This window comes from Cavia porcellus, unplaced genomic scaffold, assembly GCF_034190915.1.
Source record: "Cavia porcellus strain 051 isolate PalLab524CR breed Dunkin Hartley unplaced genomic scaffold, mCavPor4.1 scaffold_21, whole genome shotgun sequence".
Taxonomy (NCBI): domain Eukaryota; kingdom Metazoa; phylum Chordata; class Mammalia; order Rodentia; family Caviidae; genus Cavia; species Cavia porcellus.
Window position 1 is genome coordinate 63,706,698 of NW_026947504.1, and position 24,573 is coordinate 63,731,270.

Below are 24,573 nucleotides of genomic sequence, written 5' to 3' on the forward strand. Positions count from 1 at the left end.
TATGGTTCAAACACAATTTGTGGAGATTTCTGATCAGGGATATATAATAAATGAACTTTATGACAGATCTTAATTACAATTCTGATTACTACTTAGTACTGTAACTTGAATTCCAGATGAGAAAATGTGAAATATATTGGATGATTTATAGATTTATGAAGAGCTGTGTCGGGGTAAACTTAAAACTTTCTTTTACCTTCTTTAAATGGGACAGTGGCAGAAAATGTTCTTACAGACCGAGAATTCTTGCTTTTAAAACTGGGAGAAGGAGACGGGCAACGGGTGGAGCCGCTCCTCGCACGTGCAGGTCCCTAGGTTCCCTTCCCGTAGGGAGAAATCAGAAGAAACACAACAGCAACGACAGCAAGCCTACCAGAGCGAGGGTTATAGCTTGGTGGCACAGCGTGTGTCTAGGTCCTGAGTTCAGCCTCCAGCACCAGAAGAACAGTAAAAATGGAAACCTAAGAAAGCAGCTGAGTGTGTGATCAGGCTAGCAGCACTGTGCCAGTGAGCTCGAGTGAGTGTGACTTGGGAGTGGTCGCAGGGTAGCGAACACCTCTGTGTTTCTGATGGCTCAGGATGATGTATCTGTGTTCATCTCTGCACGTTTGCAAACTCTGTACATGATTTTCACTACTAATTTGCATTTCATCTTAACTTGACAGAATCTTAGTGTCAATTGGTGAATCATTTGGGGTGAGTATTTTCTTTCTATGAAATACAATGCCACGAAATTCTAAGTAAAAAATAATTGGCTCTTGTGTATTACTGTATCATCTTTTTGGATGTTTTTGTAGGTGGATATCTGCATACTTATATCTACAACATGCTACAACTATAAAAAAATTATAAAGAGTTCTACAATTTGAATTTTAAAATGTTATTCAAATACCTTATCCAGAATTTAGAAGATAATGTCTGTCTCAGACTTCTTTAAATCAGATTTAATTTCAAATCATACTTATAATTAATAGACTTCAAACTGTTTTCCAAATATTTTCTCAGGTTATGTAACGCATATATAACACAGATTCATGTATATATACATACATGTGCACTATTTTTACTCAGCATTTCTGACACTAAATGTGTGGGGTTTTCTCACACCTGCCTGTTCTCCAACACTCTGGACAGAGATAGTATCCTACAATTCAATTTAATTTTGATGCTGATTAATCAGAGTTAATTCTAGACCCCCCAGGCTCAAGAGGTCAGTCCTACCAGATTTCCCTCACTTTCAGACCACAGTCACAAGTGTCAGGTCCCCCCCCAGGTTGTATCATGCATTCTTCTGTCCTGGCTCCAAGTCAAGATGTCCCTACAACACCTCCCTTTCAGGTTTGATCCTTCCCTGCAGTGGCTCCAAAACTCTGGAAAATATTTTCCTTACTATTTTTCATTATTTATAGAGGATATAGGTGAGCATGCAGTTGAGGAGATATTCATGGTGGAGTCTAGAATAGTCCCCCACACAAGAAGTGTCTGACCTTGTAGACTTACAACTCTGAAGTTCTTTCGTCCCTGCTGTTGAAAGATTTTAATAGGGTGGAGTTCCTCACAGAGGCATAATGGTTTAACTCAATCTCCAGCTCTCTGTCCACACTGGAAGTTAGAGGGGGCCTAAAAGTTCCAAGCTCCTATGAAGGCTTGCTTTTTCTGGAAACCAGCCTCCATCCTGACCCCATCTAGGGGCCCAATAAGCACCACTTCATTAGAACAAAAGGTGTCCTGTCATCCCTTCATGACCCAGGAAATGCCAGTGGCTTTAGGGGCACTGCAGCAGAAACTAGGGACAAAGGTCAAGTATCTTTCTTTGATACCATATTTATGTGTATATAATTTCAAAGGAATCTTTACAAAACAGTTTGAAATTTAGTAATATGAGTATGTTTTGAAATGAGACACTCCAAAATGTAGCCCCTTCCAAATGTTACCAGCCTGGGCTTAACTACTTGCTTTTTTCTAACACACAAAAACACATGCATGTATGCACACTTTTGATTGTCCTTTCTGTCAGACTTCTATGACATTCTTTCTATGGTATATTGATTAGGGACTGGTTACATGATGCTATGCCCTAGTGAAAGTGGCAGGGATTCTGTGGTGGTCTTTGTTCCAGAAGATTGAAGGGAAAGCTTAGCTTTGAAAACATTATTCTAAAAGAACACACTATTTTTCTTGGCCTTCCCTTAGTGTCACTAGTGGAATGTCACTAGTTCAGCAGTCCCGTATTCAGTGTGTGATGCTTTCCTATAGACTGTTACATGAGCCAGCGATGGCAAACCTTCTAGAGCTTTCAGTGATACATACAGCCCACCGTGGCATGTGTGCCATAGGTTCCCACCCTGACTTGGCTTACATTTTATAAGGAAAAGACTGACTGCAAAATACACTGCTGCCAAACAAATTACCCCTAAAATTAGTGAACGTTTCTTATTCTTAATTTCTGGGAGTCAACAGAAGGACTTAACCACATCAAAGGTTCTTCTTAATGCTGTGCTCAAGGTGGCAGTTTGGGCTCCTGTCAGATGAAGGTTTGACTAGAAGAGCGTCCACTGGTCGGCTCATGCAGACAGTCTGGGTGATCTTCCCTGGCTCTTGGCTCAGCCCGGAAGCTCCCTGCCACTTGGGTTTGTCCGTGTGCTGCTTGCTGGTCCCACAGGGAGGACTCCTGGGGAGGGGGGGGGGAAGAAAGGCCAAGATGAAGGTCACAGCCTTGTAACCCAGCACGGATGATGGTGTGGCATCTTATTATTTTAATATATTATCTTGTTTATAAGCAAGATAATACTAGTTCAACACTCAAAGCAAAGAGGAATACGTTGAGGGTGTGAGTAGCAGGAAGTGGGGTCTCCAGGCATTTGAGAGCTGCTAGCCACAGTGTCTCCAGATGAATAACTGAACAAAGGTACCGTTTATAAGAATGACCCAGGACAGGCTACAGCTATCAGACTTCACAGAAGAGATACGGAACCATGCGAGTAGGATAGTAAATATAAAATAGAGGGCTTCCAACAGTTTTCTTATCATAATCTCTAAACTTGTGGAGAAAATATTATGTAGTTCCTTATTTTAAAGCCAGTAGGCGTAAGTCTTGTTAATATGGACAAAGGATTTTCTGTCATATTGTATATGCACTCAATATTTTTCATCAAAACATGTTTTTGCATTTGATTTTTGGAAAACGGAAGCATAAGTGGCAAAGCTAATCCTACTGTCAAATTCTCCAGTCAAATCAGATTTAACTTCTATCAAAATGTCTGGCTTCATTTTTGTAGTGTAAGCAAGCGTGTTAATACTCATGTCTGAGACAGCTGCTCACTCTGGTTCTAAAATAGTTAGCGTAGAACTTTTTCACTTATTTGTCCATTAGACAAAATAAGGTAATGTAGCCATGTTAGTAGTTACTATTAAGCCATTTTTGCTTTGGTGTAACATGTTGCCCCTCTGGAGACACCTTAAGTCATCTTCAGTAATACTACTTGGACTCAAATCCTGAAGTTTTTGGATATTTGATTTTTGATTCAAAACACTTTTTGAAGTAACAGCTTTGCAAATAATACTGTATCAGCGGTGGTACATAAAATGTAAATTATGTGACTTTGTCCACCTAATACCCATAAAATGAATCAAAAATTGGTGTTCATTGGACACATGTTTTACCAAGTTTTCTTGTGTTTCTCATTATATAATACTCTTTTTAAAAAAACTGCTGTGCATGGTGACACATACCTACAATTCCAGCACTCTGGGAGGCTGAGGAGGATCAGAAATACATGGCCCTGTTGGGGCAGTGTGGTGAGTTAGCAAGACCCTGTCAGGATACAAACTAGAAAGGACTGAGACAAACTCAGTGTGAAGGCTCTGGGTTCATTCCCAGTCTCCCCTCAACACCCCCCCCCCCATCTGTCAAAAGCAAGGGTCCGGAGGCCGCCCAGCTGTGCTGCCTGCTGGGAAGGAGGCCTGTCCAGTGGGCTCTCGGAAGGGTCAGGTTCAGAGCGTAGACAGAGGGCACGGACGAGTAACTACGTGGGGGGAAGACAAGGATTTTAAGAGGGGGAGATGGCACAGTTCTGATTTTGAAATACCTGAAACTCCTTAGTTGGTCCAATAAAGCAGGAAGTTAAAATGAAAACTTGTGCTTGATTTATGACATACCTCAAACCACAATTTACAGTTAACTTCAAATGCTGGCATTTAACGATTTAAAATAAAGACCTTTGTAATTTGTAGACTTCTGAGAAGTTCCAGAAAATAAATCAGATGGTAGGTAACAGTGACCGTGTCCTCAAAAGAAGTGCCGAAGGAAGCAACCCCCCTAAACCACTGAAAAAGCTGCGCTTTGACATCGAAGGATCAGATGAAGCGGATGGAAGGTAGGAACCGCCCGTGCGCAGGTCCCGGTGGCTCCTACCCAACAGCCCTCCTCAGGCCCGTTCCACGGGAAGTGGTGGGAATGCTTCCAGTGACGGCTGTGACAGTGGACCGCAGCCAAAAGCACTGTGAAACGTCACAGTACTGTCCACTGAAACTCACGCAGGTATCAGCGCCTTAGAAATCTAGGTTGTTTTTGTTTTTACTTTTTTACAAAAGTATTGGTAAAATTTAACCCAATTTTTAAAAGTGCTCTTCAAAATATTAGCTCTTTTTATAAGAACACTTGGAAAAATATAAAGGATAATAAATTTGTGATAGTTTTATTTTAGATTGTCAGTTCATAAGCTTGTAAGCGCTGACTAAATAACACATCCATGAAAATGCCAGTTATTAGAAATTCGAGTCTTCACTTATACATAGACACAGAAAATAAAACATTTGGTTCTTTTTCATCTGCAGTAAACATCTTCCAGGGGAATCGAAGTTTCAACAGAAACTAGCAGAAATGAGTAAGTACTTACCAGTCTACCTTCTATAAAGAGAAGAAAGTTGTTTTCGTTGCATTCATTGTAACTTTATCAAAGACCACACACAGAGCTCCTTCGGGCAGCAGAATGTTTACGTGTTTAGTTTCATTAGAACACGTTTGCAGTACATGTTTACCTTCCGTGTGTGGAGCTGATACATGCTCAGAACATCTTCTGCTTTCCTCACCGTGTCCCCCTTCCATCTCGACTCCTTCCCATTTGAGAAAGTTCTATTTACTATTTCCTTTTATCTTTTATTTTCCTTTATTTATAATTTGAGTTTCTCATATAAGACAGAACATGTGATATTTAAGCTTGTGTGTCTGATTTATTTTAATTATGTTCTCAGGGTGTATCTATTTTCCCACAAATGACTAATCCTTCTTAATGGCAGAGTAGTACTCCATTGTATATAAATACTATATTTTCTTTATTCATCTGTTGATGGACATATATGTTGCTTCTTTCAAGTAACAAATTTGCTTATGCATTTAAAATATAATTCAATCAAGAGTATATTATTCACCTCATTTATTTGTATGTGTGCACAAAATGAAAGTCATCATGACCCTTTTTACCGCCTTCCATGTGGGAAAACTAGATGCGAAACACCGCCTGACCCCATCTTCGGTGCAGTGGATGTGTTCAGTAGGCACCAGTGAGAGTCTGGAGAGCTCTTGCACTGTGTGATGTCCATCCTGTATTTAAAGATAATTTTTATTCTGCCATTGTTGAGCTTGATTAGTTTGCACAGCTTAAAACATTTCAAAATAAAAGATTTCTAGATAGCTGGGCTTGATGGTACGCGTCTATAACCTAAGCACTCGGGAGGTTGAGGCAGAAAGATCACGAATTTCAAGCCAGCCTGAGCTAAAAAGGCAGAGCCTTATCTCAAAAATAAACAAATCAAAATAACAACAAAGTTTTCTGTTATCAGAGATCAAAATTTTGATAACACCAAAGCATTTTTTGAGTTTCAGACAGACCTAAATTTGGAATGTTGGGCTAGGAGTCTTACTCAGTGGTAGTTGTATAGCGAGCTCCACACTTTGGCTGTGATCCCCAGCATCAGACACACACACACACACACACACACACACACACACACACACACAGTGTTAGAACAAGTGAAATTCTATCCTAAGCTATCCTGAGACTGTTAGAAAAAACAAAGCCAAGGGTACTAGTAGATGGGAGCACTGCAGGACAGAGAAGTGTTTGCTGACGGCTGCTGTGCTGTCTCAGGTAGGCAAGTTCCTGGTGTCTGGGGCCACATCCAGTAACACGGTAGGGAAAGGAACTGGGTCTTGGAAAAAGAAACATACTTAGGACATGAAAGTGTTAAATCACGCTAGGTCTTGAACAAATCGGTACCCAGGAATGTGTAAGAGGCTTTCAACTCACGTTTGTAGATACTAACTTTGAGAGACAAAGTATTTAAAAGAATGGTTTTGGTTGCTATTTTTCTAAGATGTTATTGTGCTATAATTAAAATGAAATATATCAAGCATTTAAATTTTTACATTTTACATTAGCTGATATATTCCTGTTTTAACTTTTCAATAATTATGGACTTCCTCTCAGTACATGAAAATGAACAACATGCTCATAAGCAAAATCACTTGGAAGCAGTGCGGGGCCCACACACATGCACTTCGAGGCAGCAGGTCGCTGTAAAAACGTGCTATTTTCTCATGCTCAGCAGCACAGCACCTGCCTGGCAAGTGCAAGGTTGTGAGTTCAACTTCCAAAACCCAAAACGGAACAAACAACAGCAACAACAAAAGCATGTATGTTTTCTTGGAGAACAGTCCAGGGGCTGTCGCCAGTGTGCTTCCGGTACCCACACGGCTGTGATGCTGTGCGCTTCCTGGGCCAGGCCACAGTGCAGGGCCCACGAGTACCAAGCAGGCCAAGTAATGCATTTCCCAAGATACTCTTTAGCTTGCCTAAAAAATGGCCCTGAAGAAAGATCACACGATGCTAATGGGCCACCTGGAAGAGGTGAAACGGCTGGAACTAGTGGCTTGTTTCTTTCCAAACGCAGATTTCCTTCCTAATCCTTCCCTTTCCGCTTTTTAATTTTCCTATTCTCTCTTTTTCTCCTCCCTTTCCCCTGCTATTGAACTATGCCACCTGCCCTACCCCTAAAGCCAGTAATTTTTAACTTAAGTGTTCTGGTTTTGTCCATATTGTAATCAATAATTATTTTTAAAATTCCCATGCTCAGTTTAATTGTCCAGTATCTAGAAGTCATGTCAAAATACGAGGGCACCCCTAGCCGTACAGAGAATGCCACCACGTACTTCGGCGGCCCAGCAGCTGCCCCATGGTTCTAGACTGTTCAAATGCATCAGACTTACATCTGTGGAGCAGGAGTCGGAAAAGTATGCAAATCATCTTGGGAAATGCATGGGGAATATATGAGGTTTATTTATCTTTGATGTCATCTTATTTTAATATTTAGAGTTTGTTTTATAATTTATGTACATATGAATGTATTTAAAGAGAGACCTTTTGGTGGTACGCGATTGGAAAAAATTTTACTGACAAGGAAATAAAATTCAGAAGTTTTCCGAGGCCACTGTTAGTGCAGGCTCTGAGCCCCATCAGCCTAACAGAAGCATCATGTGTGGCCGCCGTCTCGCCCGGTCCCGTCAGTGCTGTCAGCGGGTCTTCTTCCTCCTTTTCCAGCGTCTACTAGAACACGAATGCAAAAGCAGAAGATGAATGATAGCATGGACGCCTCAAACAAGGAGGAACAGTGATCATCTCAGGAATGCGGTGGACACCAGATTCGTCTCGCTGCACCGTCGCTCGGAGATACGACTGTGGCATCCTCCCGGGTCCTGGGTGCAGCCACCTCTAGTATCTCCAGCTCTTTTTGTAGAATAAAATGTGAGACGCACGTTGCATATTTGTGTGGGTAATTCCTAAACTGCTTTCAGGGTCGCAGCCAATGGTATATACATGTTATACAAGATTGAAAATCTTGTGTAAATCCTGCCATTTAAAAAGTTGTACCAGCTGATGTTTGCATTTCTAAACGTTCCAGTAAACTGCTGTGCTTTGGGGATAGTAAAGCAGTCTGGAGGGGAGCCCCGACTCATTGTGTCTACTTTGCCTTCTTCGTAGCATACATGTGATGTTTGCTCTTGTCTTTATTAATTTATATGTATATTTTTAATTTAACATAAATATTCTTAGAAACTATGTTCTGTCTCCCAACTACAGTTTGCTCGTTTACCCAAATTATCCTAAACTCTTCTCTTAAAACAGATTATTAGAAACTGTGAGAACAATTACTAATTTTTACACATTAGATTTTATTTTAGTATTGGAATCTGATGTACTCTGTTTTAAACATTGCTTGTAAGTGCAAGCAAAAAATAAAAATAAAAGTGTAAACAATACTGTCGTACTACTGACACAGTTTTCATACCTCAGAACTTGTAAAAACTTATTCTTTCATCCAACTCTGCTTTAAAATGAGGATTATTCATAGTACTCCTGGATTTTTCCCATTTGGATCTCTGAATTTATAAGTACCCATCTAGTACTTGAAAAACTAAAGTGTCTTATGTGTGAAAAAGAGCTTTGCTGCAGAGGACCCTATACAGTATATCCCAAGTGCACTTTCGAATGTTTCTGGGTCCTTAAGAATCAAGACATAAATTAATCTGCCTTCCTAAATTTGGGAAGATTTGTGTTTTCTCTGGAGTGGTACATGTCTTCCATGTATGTTTTGAACTGGCAGTTGCCTATTTATCTTCTATTTTAAGTGGGTGTGGTCTAACACTGGCACGTTCAAAGCCACCTTATTTTTAGTTCAACATTGCAAATAGGCAACAGTCTTTGTAAGTTAGGCATTAATGTTTCTCAGTTTGAGCAAATGCTTCAATATATCCACATTAGAAGAAGAGACACTTCCCCTCCACCCCTGCACCTAAAGGTGTAAACTATCTTGTATGATTAACTTATTTAGAGAATGTATAATTTAAAATAGGTGATATTTAAGGTAGTATCAGGTAGCATTTAGGAAAATCACTTTGTCTAAACTTGGAGGTCTTTTTAAAAAGAAATCTGGCCTCGTTTGGAAGGAAAAATATTCCTACCAAATTTCTACCACTAGCATAGCTTCTCAGTTGAGTTTCAGACACACTCTTTTGACAGTTATCTTAACAAAAGCAACGGAAAGCTTGACCCTTCTTCATTACCTTTTGCATGGTATACAGATCAGTCGTTGTTAGGGAAGGGCACACCACACTTCTGGGGTTTTTGCTGATTAGTTCACATCAGAAATAGTGACAGTTTTAGGAATTTCAGGTATCATGTATTCCGATTTCTTAAGGCTTCAAATAATACTCTATTGTTTTTTGTACTGGTTAAAACTGTACATTTAAAATTGCTATGTTACTATTTTCTACAATTAATAGTTTGTCTATTTTAAAATAAACTAGTTAAAGAGTTTCAGTGGTCTGCTGTGATTCTGTGCTCAGTGCAGCAGTGTTCCTTACCGGATGTAAACTCTGTCCTGGTACTCACGCCCTCATCGCCATTCATGGATATCTGATGATTTCCAGATTCACCCTTCAGCTCTGACTTATCCTCAAAGCTGTGACAGCAACTGAACTCTCAATTTCTACCTACTCCTGTTTCTCAAAATGTAAACCAAAGTCAGACTCAAACAGTTGATTTCTACCCAAGTATTTCCCCATTTTACTAACTTCTTATCAAGTCAAAAACTTAGGAGCCACCTGTTAACTGATGTCAGGACCACTGCTTATTTATTCACTGTTAAAATCTGAAAATTACGTGATTATCTGTGTTTGGTACTAAAACTCATACAGCATCAAAATCCTATCTAAATTGGCATACAACTTTCTATAGTCTATCCTGTTTACTGGGAATACTCGTATTTCTCAGCAGAAAAAAACTAGCATATTCGACTATTGGAAACTTACTAAGGCCTTACTTAGGTATTATGTTATCAAGTGATAAATGTGTGTCACATTATCATTTGGAACTCATTATGAAATTCATCTGGCACCAATTTGCGTTTATGTAATTTTTCAAATTATGTTGGATAATGCATCTCTTTCCTTCTGCAATAGCATGTTTATCTAAAGGAAGAAAGGCAGATAGGATAAAGCACGCGTATCTCAGTAAAATACCTTCATTCTGGATGGGTATCTTAGGTGTGGCATTCAAGTCAAGTCAAAGTCAGGCAGCCTTAATGATCCTAAACATTTAGTCTAGGGGAATTTTTTTTTAATCATTCCTGGAAATTAATTTAGCATTTCAACGATTTAAATTCTGAGTATAATAAAAGGAACCAGTTCAGTTTAATGTGTTTATTTTTCATTAGTTTTCTGGCACAAATGGAAAGACCCAAACATTTCTAGTTCTATTATTATCTGGGTAATTTCATAGAAACTTGCTTTTAGAAGGATTATTCTGTTCCTCATTTTGAGGTCAATACGGTATATACAACATGAATGGAGTCAACAGAATTTTCCTTTTACTGAACAGACTTTCACAGGACAATCTGAAACTTTGCAAAGAGGAAACAGTGTATTAAATTTCTACCTCGAGTATAGCTTCTTAAATAGAAATGTATTATTGTGCTGTAGTTTGGATGTAAAACACTCCTCAGAGGCCCATTGTTAAAACATTCCCCAAAGGCCCATTTGTTAAAGACTCTGGTCCCCAGAGTGACACTGGTGGGAAGTGGTGAAACCCCGACGTGGTGAGGTGGCACAGTGGCACATGCCTGTACTCCTAGCTCCTCAGATCCTCAGAGGAGGGTCTCAGGTTCAAGCCGAGCCTGGCCACCTTGGCAGAGACCCTGTCTGGAATAAAAGGGACTGGAGGTATAGCTCAGTGGCAGAGTGCCCCCAGATTCAATCCCAGCATGTGAAAATGGGGACAGTGGCTAATGGGAGGTGCTCGGCTCACTGGAAGATGCCTTCAAGGGGACTTTGGGGCTCTCTGTCTTGGTTTCCTGGCCCTTGACCTAAGTGGTTCACTCTCCCATGCAGTCCCACCACGACGTGCTGCCCTCACCAGAGACTCAAAGCAATTGGGTGCTTTGATCTTGGACTGCAACTTCTGGAACCATGGGCCAAAGTAAACCTTTTTACAAGGTAATTGCTTCATATCCTTAAAGCAATGATAATTGTATAATGTTTAAGTGAGATTAAAACAAGCTTTTTAAATATGCAGTTGGGATAGTCATCTTTTTATAAATCCTCTTTGTGTCCATTATTTGGGGGCTGTGCTTTATACTAACATGTGACAGTGACATTTTAATATGAAATGTTAACTCTATTTATAGACCAGTATGAGTTACTTCCTAAATAAAATGATTTTTACAGGAAAACCTGGAAGTTTTGTTTCTATATTTTTGTAAAGACCAAATTTTAAATAATAGATGCCTAAGATATGCAAATTGTATCATCTGTAGTTGTTTCTTTTCAGTATGACTGATGAATTTAGCCTCTAAGTGAACTGTACGTGTTACAGTCCAAAGTAATTCACAGTAGTAGGGAGCTAAAGAACATATACCACATTCTGGCCACTTAACCAGTCCAATAATTTAAATACAGGCTAGCCAACAATTGCCTAGTTTTCAGACACAGTTTTATAAGCTAACAGGAAATACAGTGACAATTTTATCAAATTTATTCTGCAGAAGAATCAACCGGTTGAAATGACACCTGCTGGGAGCTATACTCAGTGTAGTCAGTGCTTAAAAGAAGGAGCCGCCTGAGTGCCACTCAGCATGAACTGTTAAGTGGTTACTCTTCGCTTTTTAAAATGAATTAAATGGATCATCATAAACCTATGAGGGCACTAGCTCATTCATGTGCAATCTTAATCTCTATGCTTTTCTGTGTGTGTTAAACTATATAGGAAACATTAAAATATTGAACTTCCTTGTGGGATCAGGAAACAAAATTTAAGGCTGGATATACTTAAACTTGTACAAAAGAAGGGATACATTCATTTCTGATGCAGTGTACTATGAAAATGTACCTTTCTCACATATTAGTAGTAGCAGGATTTTCTGAGGCTAAGTATTCATCTGTCAGAAAGAAGGAAATCTTTTCTTCCTATAGTAGTGTCCAGTATCCCTGTCTTCAAAGACTAGAGAATTTATTCCAGATAGATGCACGCATATCCGTAACTCATCTGTCATCTCTCAGACTGGGCTGACACAGCTTACTGTTTGTAGTCCTGAGTTTTAAGAGGAAGACCAGTGATTCTCATTCTTGGGTAAATATCAAAATTACCTGTGGAGTTTTTAAAGTACTGCATATTGAATTGGAGTCCTCAAGTCTGGTCTTTTAAGTTGCAAAGATCATTAAGTTGTGCACAGATACGAAACTCTGAGATAGGTAACAGTGCACCCTTCATATAACAAAGCTTACAGAGAAAATATGGATACAAATGTAGAGTAGTAACTTGGATTCTGGCAGTACAGTAATCTCTAAATATACTTCTCTGTGCCTCTTTTTATAGGAAGTGAGTTCATAAATGAAAAGTACACTCACTATGGAGCTTCAGAAAACCCTGTCAGAAACAGCAACAGGAAGACAAGATTTTCCAAGATGCTGTGAAGGGTTATGAGCCAAGACTGCTACAGCTAGTGTAGGAGAGTTAGGAGAAAACAGTAAGAGAATGAAGATTAACTGCCTTCCCATATCTGAAAGTTTTTTTGTTGGATAAAATAGAAAATCTACCCCCAAAATAAAAACAAACAGCGTATGCTAAGTTTAAAAAAAAAAAAAACAAGTGACCAAGACTATATAATTCTAAAAATAGGATTCTGATTTGGAACTAGAGGCTTCCAGACCTCCTGTGCCTCTAATTTAGATAAGTCAGAAAAAAATACAATAATTTGTCAAAACTAAAGATTCAAAAATGACCCCAGACTGAGAGGAGATCTTTGCAAAAGACATATGATAAAGGACTGTTACTCGAAATATAAAAGAACTCAAACAGCAGGAAAATAACTCAAAAAATGGGGCAAAAACCTAAGCAGACAAATGGCACATGAGCATCTGAAAAGATCCCCTCATCATGTCGTCAGGGAAGTAGAAGTTAACACAACACTAGATAACACTACAGACCTAGCAGAATGGCCAGAACTTGAGACCACCAGATGCTGCTGGGGATGTGGCAGCAGTGACTCATTCGTTCCTGGTGAGAATGCAAAATGCTACAGGCACTTTGGAAAACAGTTGAGGTTTCTTAAAAACTAAATATCCTTGTAGCACATCAACAGCAGTCATACTTCTTGGCATTTTCCCAAAGAAACTGAAAACTTAAGTCTGCACAAGGTTGTACCTTGTTGGTTTGTAGCACCTCTATTCATAATGGTCAAAACTTGGAAGCAACCAAGTTGTTCTTCAAAAATGACTGAATAAACTGTTGTACACTCACACTGTGGAATATTACTCAGTATGACGAGAAAAGTAGCTATCGAGCTGTAACAAGGCATGAGGGGATCTGAATGGCACAGTCCTAAATGTAAAGAATTACATAGAAAGGCCACCATGCTATAAAAGAGCAGTCATGACCTTCAGGAAACGTGGCTGCCAGCGGTGAGCGCAGGGGAGGGACAAACAGGTGGAGCGTGCGAGATTTTTAGGGCAGTGAAGCTATGTTGTATGACACTGTAGTGCTAGATTCATGCCTTTCTACATTTATCCAAACCCAAAGAATACAACGCGAAGAGTGGACCCTCATGTGAACTGTGGACTTCAGTGCAGCTGACCAATTAAAACAAATGTATCTCTCTGAAGGACGCGGACAGAGAGAGAAACTATGCACACGTAGGGGTCGGGTAAACGGGACATCTCTGTGTCTTGCTCTCGGTATTGCTGTAAACTTAAAATTTCTCATAAAACATCTTAAAAGTAACCTCATCAATAAAAAGCAATAATATGAATAGTGATTGGGTTTTTAAACAAACCATTTATGTTTAATTGATTTTCTTATAAAACTATCTGAAAAACAGCTTTAAAAAACAAATTGGATTTATATATATCTAAGAGACATGAAGTCTCTGGTATTACTTTGCTGCTTAGGGATTTTAAAAAATCACATTTTTTCTATTATGTGCAAAAGAGAAACTTTATTATCAAACAGTTCTGAAGCGTTTTCTTTCTATAGCATCATACTGTGATACAATATCAAGACTCGACGCTACTTACCATTTGAGTTTCTCCTTTACAATTGAGCACTCTGTTTTGATCTAAACAGTGTAACACCTTTGTCGTGTTAATCTGTCCGTGAAATGCCTCACTTCCTTTTCATCTAGTACACTTATACTAGTGCCAGGCTAAGTGACCTCTTGTGCAGTGCCATAAAAGTCAATGACAAGAAAAACAGTCATTCCTACTCACAGAAGCAAATTCTCCTTAACACAAAGAAATGAAATTTATACAATTACATAAGACAGATGAGCCCAGAAATCACTTTCATTCAGAGATAATATTTCAGTAATTCCATGTGAGAAATTAATGTCTCAGAATAAATAGAAAATTAAAATTAGCCCTTGAGTCGTTGACGGTTGGTGGATTCCAATTAATGCTCCACGTCAGCGGTGGGGGACCTGTGGCACACGCCCCAGTGGGCCGTCTGTTACCACTGAAAGCTCGCAAAACTTCGCCGTCACTGCACTAAATTAGTCACTATTTCTCAGAACAGTGTATCAGAAGAGCATGAACCTCGGTAATTATAGGCTGTTTTCAACTTGTGTAACTTGCTCCTTCATCCAGTATTCCACAAATAAATCTATCCTCAAGCCACCCTTAATATTTACAGTAAATTGCTGGAGTGCCTACTATCCGCAAGGCTCTGTGCGGATCCAGAAATGTAGTGACAGCAATGCTTGCCTAGCTTTACGGCATCAGCCTGCTGAATAATGGCTCATTGGCCACAGCGGCACCGGCCAAAACACCAATGGATCAAAGCGATCCAGCTTCAGTGACTCAAAAGAAAAAAATAACAAATATGGTAAGACGTTTGTGTATTTTTCCTTACAGCCACATCTGATCAGAGAATTCAATGTTTTCTATGTAAACCCTGCATTTCAGCAGATGGAGAAGACCAACTATCATCCTCTTGACATAACACATTCAGCCTAGTGCATCATAAATATTGCTAAGGAGAATTATTCATCACCAAGTGTTCTGCAGGGAAAACAGAGGGTCATAAAACTCTATCCTTTATGCAGGTGAGGATCAATTTTTAAATGCTCCAACTCTGCTGGCTTTGCTGATGAAGTTCTTCAGGAGATCATGGTCCATTTCTGCAAAGCCTGCAGTTTGTGTTACAACAGTCAGATGGTTTATGCAAAATCTGAAGCAAAATTCTTCCAAGTCCTAAGGAAACAACAATGGTTTAATAAATTTGTATTTTCCAGTGCAACGTTCCATAGCATCAAACTTTTTCAAACAAGGAGAAAGAATTTCATAGCCACTTTGAGGAAAGCTGGTACTGCAATATGTAAAGAACAATTATAAAAATATCTAACATGAAACTATGTCTCTAAAAATTTAAGTAACTGTAAAGGATTCAAGTTCCTTCACACTAACCAGTGTAGAGAATCTAGTCGTTTTTTTCCCAGAGAGAGGTACCTAAGCCTATGAATTCTTCAGTACCTTTTGTGACAGTATTTGTACCATTCATTTATTGTACTTGCAGTATTTGTTAAAAACACAATATTCCTTCATTTTATGTTCCCCTGCGCGCTTTAAATATTTCTACTGTAGCACCTTATAGAAGAAAAGGAATGAGTCATAAAAAATGGTACTGCTAGGAAACTCCCTCTCTTAATTCAGGAACAGTCTCTTCTTTTTCTTTTCTTTTTCCTTTGCAAGAAGATAAAGCAGCGATGGACAGAGTTCGTCACACTACCCATACCTTCAACAATATAAACGGGAACAACTCACTGGTACAGGCCACAGGGTTTACTTATTTTTATTTTTTGCCTTGGAGAACAGCGAGGCCGGCCTGCGGAGACCTCTGCCACCACCTCAGACCCGGCTGTGCTGTCGCCTGCGCCTGCGCATGGTGCTGCACAGGGATGGCCAGTGTTTAAAGCTTTTCTCTGTTGCTGAAACTGATTTATGAAAACTAACACCCAAAGTAATTTCCAAGCAATTATATATATACATTGCACATCACAGTCGTCTTTAGATCCATATAAATAGAAGCAGTTGTTAAAGACAAAAACTAAAACTGGCAATAAAAAAAAATTAGCTATTCCTGTAGCCATGCCAATGTGTACACAAACTTGCAGTACATTTTTCTTTTAAGAAAAGAACCCCTATGTGAGGAAAATGTGATCCCAGAACAAACCCAGGCAGGCTGCTAGGGTCACACTGGCAGAGTGACATGTTTCAGTCCCAGGTAGCCCTCAGGGATTAAAACAAAACAAAAAAGGAAAACTCACATACCCACCTGATATGATGGCACCTTACTAAAAATGTGCTTCACTGATACCACAATACCTACTTAAAATCATGGAATATGCTTAAATTTTGGAAGTGATGTTCTTGTCTACAGCACAGGAAAATAAAACAAGACAGAGGTACATCTTTTTGTCTGGATTCTACCCAGTGGTCAAACCCATACCCACACCGCACACTTGAATGTATGGACGTAGGCGGGCATTTTGCAGGCTTAGAGATCTGCACAGTGTCAGTAACGCAGCTGATTAATGAGGGAACAAAAGGACTCCAGGAAGTCATCATTGGGATCCACCCTCCTTTACTTTCTAAAATGGGAATTTCCTGTAATTATTACAAGGACAGGACTCGGGAGAGAATTCCTGCAATTCTAAGAATTTGATAAATAGCTGTAAGGTGGTACTGGTCACAAGGGAATTCTGTCCATATAAACAAGGCCCCCATTTTAGTAAGAGTATTGTCCAAATGCTGCTACTATATATGGCTTTACCTTTAAAATCGGGCCCTTAATCTTATTGAGTACGCCTGTATTTCCTCGTCCACTCACTCTCCTACACCACTGTCACACTCAGACCCAGACTACTGGGTCCAGTCCCTCCTCCGGGCCTCGTGCTAGGCCACCATGACTTCCCACTTCACGGCGGAAACAGCGCTCAAAAAGGATCCACACGCTCACGTCTCCTCGCCTCCCGAGGCGCCTGTGAACTCTCCTTTCCTGCCACCCAGAGTGAATGGTCCACGGCTGACCCAAGGGCGTCTCCTGCTCTTTCACAGATTCTATGAGGTCCCCCTAAAGGACACTATTGTCCGAACCATTCTTTCATTGTCAGCTTGTGCTCCCTGATGGAATCGGATCATGCCTATCATTATGCAAATAAGCTTCAATTAAAAATGTGTGATACTTCAATGCACCTGTAATCTACTTCTCCTTACGTGAACTTAACAGAAACAGTGGTCCCTGTCCCCAGTCTCCAATTCCTCTGCCCTTAGTACCCTGTGAGGATGGCCCACCACTGCCTGCCAAGGGCCCTCACGCTCTGGGCTGCACACTGCCCCCTGGCAGCACCTGAGTCCTGCAGGACGCGCTCCTCACGGATACCTGCTCCTTCCTCACTACTGGGCACCATCTCCCAGTCTGCCTCCTCTGTTTAATTTAAACATTAATTTAAATTCCTATAGTTCCTTAGCTAAATAATTATATTTTTGAGGTTTTACCAAATTATTTATATGTATTTATCTTAGAACCCTCATTACTCTGAGTCTGTATTATTTTTAAAAATATATTCTCCAGTTTGAAAGGTAAAAAATGATCATTGTATTCATTTGTTTTTCATTTTTTTCATTGTTCTTTGGTCTACTTCAAATTACTCATATTTTTCTATTTTACTATGGAAAAACTTTTATAAGTTAACATATTTATAAATATGTTACAAAGACTTTCCCCAGTATCAGTGACTCTCATTTTCTCTGTGGTATATTTTTAGTGTACAAAAGTTAGGTTTTCAAATCAGATCAATCTTTGCCATTATAATTTGCCTCTGACAGCTACCTTAAGATCGTATAGTCACTTATATTTTATCTAAATTTGCTAGTTTTCTACATTCAATTTGAATCTGCCTGCAGTTTATCTTGTCGAAGATATGCAGGAAGCTTCTCTGCAGGATGTTTTCTTACCTGGGCATCATATTTCACAGCAGCTGAGAGCAGAGCGATGGCATTCTCCTCGCAGATTCCTTGCTTGATGGTTTGCTGGCAGAGCTTTTTCAAACGATTTTCTCTATAAAATGTAGCCAAATCTAGCAATCCTGAAAGAAGAAAGTGTTTGCTGGGGGTCACTTCAAGCATCCTGATTTAAACTCACTCGACCATTGAAAGATGATTCTGACATTCTTTTAAATGTCATGCTCTGTGAAGCACTGTGTAAACAGGCATTCTTTGGCTTATGATTTGGACTGTGGCTCTCTCTAAGAAGGTAACCAACATCAACAAATACACTACACAAATAATCAGCTGTAGAAGAACAGTAGCAAAGCGAAAATGGCTTAAAATTTTTTCCTTGGAAGAAAACCAAAAGAAATGTTTTTAGATAGCATTATCCCCTGAACTAGCAGGATCTTCTTTTCTGAATCATTCCCACCAACACACATGGTGGGATAAAGGCCATTTCTATATGGGAAAAGAAGGGCTTGGCAGGTTGCTGGGTGGTAGTGTGTTTAGCACGGACACGCCCCAGCATCAATTAGAGAGACAGAAAAGCAATGCCCTTCCTAGGCACACCTGCATTCTACGGTGCCATCCCTCTGTTCCTCTGCACCACGAAATTCCTATAGCACATTGTCTGTATTTGCTTTTCTCTTTTATTGGCTCTTTCTTATTCCCTATCTGTTCTCAAGTTATCTCAAGCAGAATCCCTCCCCCACCACTCACTGAAGTCACTGTCATGAATAGTTTTGGCTGCCACAATGTCAAATCCAAGGTTTGGTCTCTAGGTTTCTCTTATTCAACATCCACAATTAGATGTGGTTGCTGCTCTCTCCTTGGAAGACTGAATTACTGGCTTGTGTTTTTCTTCTCCCTAATTAGTGTCTCCTGAGTTCTCCTGGTTGAGCCATTTTTTCTGACTTCAAATGTCTTCCTGTCCCTGGGTTCGACCTGCAATACTGATTTATTTCCCCAGCTGAGTTCCAGCTCTATGGTTTTAAATACCATCTGCAGATACTGACAGTTCCTATCACCTGTCATCTAGTTTGAAATAATCCAGTGGAGACTGATACACACATGTCAGTTCATTTCCATCTACCCTGGGGGGCAACATGAAGTCCTCCAATCAGGAATGGGCAATTAGCACTGGGAAGATCCTACTTGTTTTTAGATATTGCTATCTGAGTTTTCATTAGAGAACTCATCGATGAGCATCAAGCACGAGGGAATCGGTCACTGGGAATGAACACTGTTGAGGATGGCTAAGGTATCCCAAGTCCTTCTGCCCTTGCACCAATGGGTTCCAGCACTGAGAGCCCTGCAGGCCAACACTTCTGGCAGAGGAATCCATGGGAAGTCAACTGTCAATCTTGGGTTGCCACCCGATCAAAAGTTTAGCTGACTTCTGTTGCAGAATGTTATCACATTATAAATTAATACTTCATGCAAAGATTCCTCCAGAGTCTCTAAAGGAAAGGGAGTTAGGTTTCGCCAACTTTGATGTACTCATGATTTTTATAGTTTTACACAACTAGTAGTCTCTGAGTGAAAACTTGCTTTCACCGTACCATGGTAAACATTATCAAACCCTGAGTCTTGTGAATGACTGAATTGTTTGGAATCAGTTCTTAAAACTCTAAGTTCTTACTTGTAGCCCCAAATGCTCCTTGAGTTTCAGACTCACATTATACAAGCAGCACTGCCTGCCACCCCGCCACCCTGAAGCTGGGCCCTGCACTTCTTCAAGGCACGTCCCCCTTACAAAGGGACCACAAGCCCCGCGCTGCTGCCTGCTTCTAGGTGGTACTTTGGGTTCCTGGGAACCCGAGGTTCTCTGCCTGAGGAGACAACAGTGTCGATGTTTCTTTTGCCCCAAGAGGTGGCCCAAGCTGGAGAAGGACAGAGCTTGAAAGTCAGACTGAGGTATGCACAGACCCCTTGCAATGCAGGATGGAGCAGAAAGTTGGAAGCCAAAGGTCGTCTGTCCTGCATTACTGCATTCTAGCACAGAACTGAATCTCAAATCTGGTCTGTCAGTTCTTGATGAAGATGTATTTTTAAGGTAGAAGGACTGGACATATCTTAAGTTTGAGAACTTAACATATAGGAGGCATAACCAAACTATATGGTAAATGTTTCAAATAAGACATTTGTTCTTATAAAAGATCCGTTGCCATTAGTCTCCCCACCCTCACCCCATTTTAAACACACTTATTCTGGTACTCTCGCCACTCTCTGAAGCAGTTCTGAAGTCCTCTTTCATGAGTGTCTTTACAAGATGTGACAAAAAATACAGTAAATGCTACTGCCAAGTGCCATCCGTCAGAAAGACAGGCTCACGAAAACAAGGGAAGTCCTTATCCACTGTATTCACTGGATCTAGTGACTGACTCCTCCTCAAAGTTAAAATGCCCATGAAAGGTAAATGTTCTTCAGTAGACTCAGCTCATGGAGGCAGCCATAAGAGTGTAACTAAGGACAGTCATTAGGAAAGCACTTCCAGAACTGCTCCAGAAAGTGACCAGAATGATGGGCTGTCTTTGAGAAGGGGATGGATGGTAATGTGTCTTTTACTGTAACAAAAAAATTTTAATTTAAACTTTCACTTTTTAAAAATCATACCATGTAACTTTAAATTTTTAGACCTATGGTACACAGGCCTCCATTTGGGCTCTTGCTAGGGTCCTACACATGTTAGGGGTGGACTACTGAACAAAAACAGAAACAGTCACTGAAGTATTTATTAAGCAGCTCAAACTTCTTCCAGCTGAAACCTGGCTATTCAAAACCTGTTGAACTTGGCTAGAGCAAAACCTCAAGCCAAACATCTCAGCAAAATATCCTCCCTCCCCTCACACCTCAACTCCCATCCATCACCAAATCCCTCCAGCTGCATCTTCAAAGTATATCCAGAATGTGACCTCCTTAAACACGGCCACCGCTACACCCTCTAATGCCGGATACCATCATCTTGCACTTGAAACATTTTATAAGTACTGAGTTTTTTAAAAAAAAAATCGTATCTCTGCCGTGGCAGAAGCAGTAAGTTGCCTCCTTCCTTCGCCTCAACACACACACATGCACGCACAGAGTTTGGGTTCAAAACACACACAACCCCTGATTACCTACACAGTGATTATCTTTCACGCTCTACCGAAACTGTCTTGTCAGTTACTTGACTTTTGCCAATTACTAGGTGAAGTTTCTGGTGATTACCTACTGCCTCCTCAGGAGAAAGGCTGATGCTGTCTGTGTACAGGTATTCCAGGAAGGCTCGGTATACAGGGTATGAAAATTCACTCATTTCTACAATATCGTCCTCACTGTCTTCCAACGAAGAACGAAAATGCTCACACCTGAAAGGAGAAATAAGTACGTTGGGTCCTATTTCTGGGCCTCCCAGAGGAGCACCCTTTTTCTGAGTTGGACACCTCCACATCTGCTACAGTTTAGATGCTGAATACCCTCTGAAGGCCTGGGCTTAGGGTGACAGTGGTGGAAGGTGATGGGATCGTTGGGACATAGGGCCAAGCGAAGGACTTAGATCATCGGAGTTGGGGCCTCAAAAGAGGTCCCTCTTCCCTTCCTCTACTGCCTTCTTCCTTTCCTCTATTGTTCCCTCATAAGGTGAGTAGTTTTGCTGTCACAAACTCCCAGCATGATATGTTACTTCTTCACTGGCCCAAAACAACAGAACCAATCACTCATGGGCTGGAACGTCAAAAACCATGAGCCAACAAACCATTTAACCTGGAGGTTAACTTGCTAGTAGACTAACGAATAAGCCTTTCTTTTATAAGTTAGTTATCTCAGGTCTTCTGTAACAGTAATAGAAAACTGACTAATACAACATCCTTGCTTGGCTCCTTACTTCCTTTGCTGGCTGAAATTTTCATTTATTCAACAAGGCTGCAAATCCAAACTGCTGCTGCAGCCAGCCCAGGTAGCTGCCTCAACAGCTAAGCTGCTGGGGCCGATGTAGGGTGCCCTCAGGCTTTCTTACACTATATCCACTGATGAGTATTTATAGAAATCAGTACGGTTTATTTTTATAAATATGAGTAGTTTTGTTTCTTCAGCTAATTATAGGTTGAATTTTATCTCCTAAAAATGTGTTGGGAGTTCTAATTACCAACGTTTAATAATGTGACCTTCATTTTAAACAGTCATCAAATGAAGATGAGTCATTATAGTCAGTCCTAATCTAGTAGGACTGGTGTCCTCACACAAAGAGGAAATTTGGACTTAGACATGCACAGAGAAGCATATGTGGTGATTTAATAAGCTGCCACAGGCTTAGAAATTCTCACAAGTCACTGAAAACCAGGAAAGCAGCACAGAACAAATTTTCCCAGCCTTCAGAAGAAAATCATTCTGCTAACACTTGATCTTAGACTGCTGGCCTCCAGAACTGTGAAATAATAAATGTCTGTTATTTAAGTCTCCCTCATGTAGTACTTTGTTTCAGCAGACTAATCCGCCCCTTCCTTTGTGAAGGTTTATGTACTACAAAGGGTGAATAGATGCAAAGCAGCCTGACTTTACCAAAGCAGAACTTGAGCCTGAAAATTTTTGGTTTGTGATTCACTAAAATTGGATTTAAAAATCTGTTTCACAATATAATGAATTTCAAAATCAGTATGCTAAGAGGAAAAAGCCAGGCATGAAAGAATATAAACTGTTTCATTTCATTTACATAAACTTCTAGAAAACCAATCTGTAGGGACAAAAGGTCACTGGCTGCCCAGGATGGAGCCCAAGGGACCTCTGATGGGCAATGGAAATGTTTAGGCCAGTGGTTTCACGGGTATATGTACATGTGACAAAAGAATTGCAACTCACTGCTCATAAATTAAACATCAACAAATTTAATTTTAAAAAATCTTTGTAGGGCTGGGAATACAGCTCAGTGGCCCAAGTGCTTGCCTGAAAAATGGAAGTCCTGAGTCTGACTCCCAGGTCCCACCCCCCAAAAAATCTTTGTGTTAGCCTCACCAGTACCGTGTGGGTCTGGAAAAGCTGGATTTTTTTTTAATGAAGTTAAATATCCCACAGTTGACTGAAGAGAGGACTCATCATGGGCTGAGTTTATTTACCAGGCAAGGGAGGTTATTTACGTCAAAGCACAGGACACACCTGCCACGTGGTAGAACTGGCTGGTCTCCAATGTCAAGAGGACAGAGTATTTATTAAGCTCTCTAAAAGTGCCACCAGCCTTGATTCCTTGCCCACATACCCAGCACCGCTGCAGCCGCTCTGCATTAGTTCGTTTCATGTGTTTCCCTCTCGCTGCACTGTGCATTCAGAGGACAAAGAGCACCTTGCAGGTTTTTGTAAGTACCAATGACCCCAGCATAGTTCGCTGGACACCTGGACACTATGGAAGTAATGGCTGAAGAAATGCATTCATCTTAATTCTCAAAATAAATGACTCCTTACCTAATTTTGAGGAGAACTTTATGTGCATAAATGTATTTTCCATCAACCAGAAACCTCAGATCTGCAGTGTCCGGGTTGTCAAACTCCCTCTTCAGGGACTCCGCCACGGTGAGGTGGTCGTCAGGTTCTAAGAATAACAACACGAGCCTGAGGCTCAGCTGGTGACTGGGAGGCCCAAACACACATGGTTCTGCTGACGCTCTGAAAACGCATCCCTGAAATAACTGACCAACTGAGCAACGGTTTAGTTCTCTTAAATTTGAATTCACATTTCTGAAATCCATAAATGATAAAAATCTAACACTATCTGCCTATAAATTTGGCCAAGGAACAAAAAATGTCCCTAGGTACCTCATTAATTTAAAATTAAATTTCAGAATGCTTAAGTAAACATACTAGCTAAAAATTTTTAAAAAGTAGTTTTCCAGTGAAATTAAAAACCAGTCAAAGCAGCCAAGCCCACGTGGTGTCACATGCTTATTATCTCAGCACTTGGGAGACTGAGGAGAAAGGATCAAGAGTTCCAGGCCAGCCTAGTCTACATGGAGAGCCTGTCTCAGAAAAAGAAGAAGAAAAAATATTTTAAAACCCCAAAACAAAATCTTTTATTAAAAAAAAAAAAAAAGAAAAACAGCTGCAGTAAAAATAGAAGCACTTTTAAGCTAGTACTGATGCTGGTTCCTGGAGTTTTTAAGAAATTTAATAAACTTAGTTCTCTTTCTCAGGAGCCCATTATTAGGAAATAAATTACAATTTGAAGTTTTGATACAAAAACAAAAGCACCAAGTTTTCTTCCCAGTTTTCAGGCTGTGCAGCAAATAGACCAGCTCACCCACAGAGAGGAGGCGCCAGGTGACAGCAGGCGTGGAGAAGCAGGCAAACACATCGTCGGTGCAGGAGAAGTGGGTAAGGTGCGGGAGGGTCACCGACTGGCCCCGGCACTGGCCCCACATGTACACGTGGCCCCCCTGGGTCTTGGCAGCAGACGTGTGGGTGGAGTGACAGGCTGCGATCTCTATGATCCTAAATTCACAAGCAAACAGCAC

General features: G+C 40.4%; 2 protein-coding genes across 13 annotated transcripts in view; one reads left to right on the top strand and one right to left on the bottom strand.

Moving 5' to 3' along the window:
- The window catches only part of Rb1 (RB transcriptional corepressor 1), a 193,152-nt gene extending 183,779 nt beyond the window's left edge, over positions 1-9,373 (top strand). For 3 of the 6 annotated variants that reach the window (XM_063232783.1, XM_063232780.1, XM_063232782.1), the window contains 5 exons: positions 666-696; positions 3,745-3,798; positions 4,234-4,376; positions 4,837-4,886; positions 7,599-9,373. In XM_063232783.1, the coding sequence (XP_063088853.1) occupies positions 666-696; positions 3,745-3,798; positions 4,234-4,376; positions 4,837-4,886; positions 7,599-7,672 (352 nt within the window). In that variant the 3' untranslated portion in view covers positions 7,673-9,373. The remainder of the gene's footprint in view (positions 1-665; positions 697-3,744; positions 3,799-4,233; positions 4,377-4,836; positions 4,887-7,598) is intronic. The other 3 variants (XR_010041829.1, XM_063232785.1, XM_063232781.1) reach the window with 2 other exon arrangements.
- An 870-nt stretch (positions 9,374-10,243) lies between these two features.
- Rcbtb2 (RCC1 and BTB domain containing protein 2) overlaps positions 10,244-24,573 on the bottom strand; it is a 46,374-nt gene continuing 32,044 nt past the window's right edge. For all 7 annotated transcript variants that reach the window (XM_005007071.4, XM_013140970.3, XM_063232788.1 and 4 more), the window contains 5 exons: positions 24,360-24,550; positions 23,528-23,654; positions 21,305-21,444; positions 18,062-18,192; positions 10,244-15,298 (listed from right to left, as the gene is read on the bottom strand). In XM_005007071.4, coding sequence (XP_005007128.1) covers positions 15,158-15,298; positions 18,062-18,192; positions 21,305-21,444; positions 23,528-23,654; positions 24,360-24,550 — 730 coding nt within the window. In that variant the 3' untranslated portion in view covers positions 10,244-15,157. The remainder of the gene's footprint in view (positions 15,299-18,061; positions 18,193-21,304; positions 21,445-23,527; positions 23,655-24,359; positions 24,551-24,573) is intronic.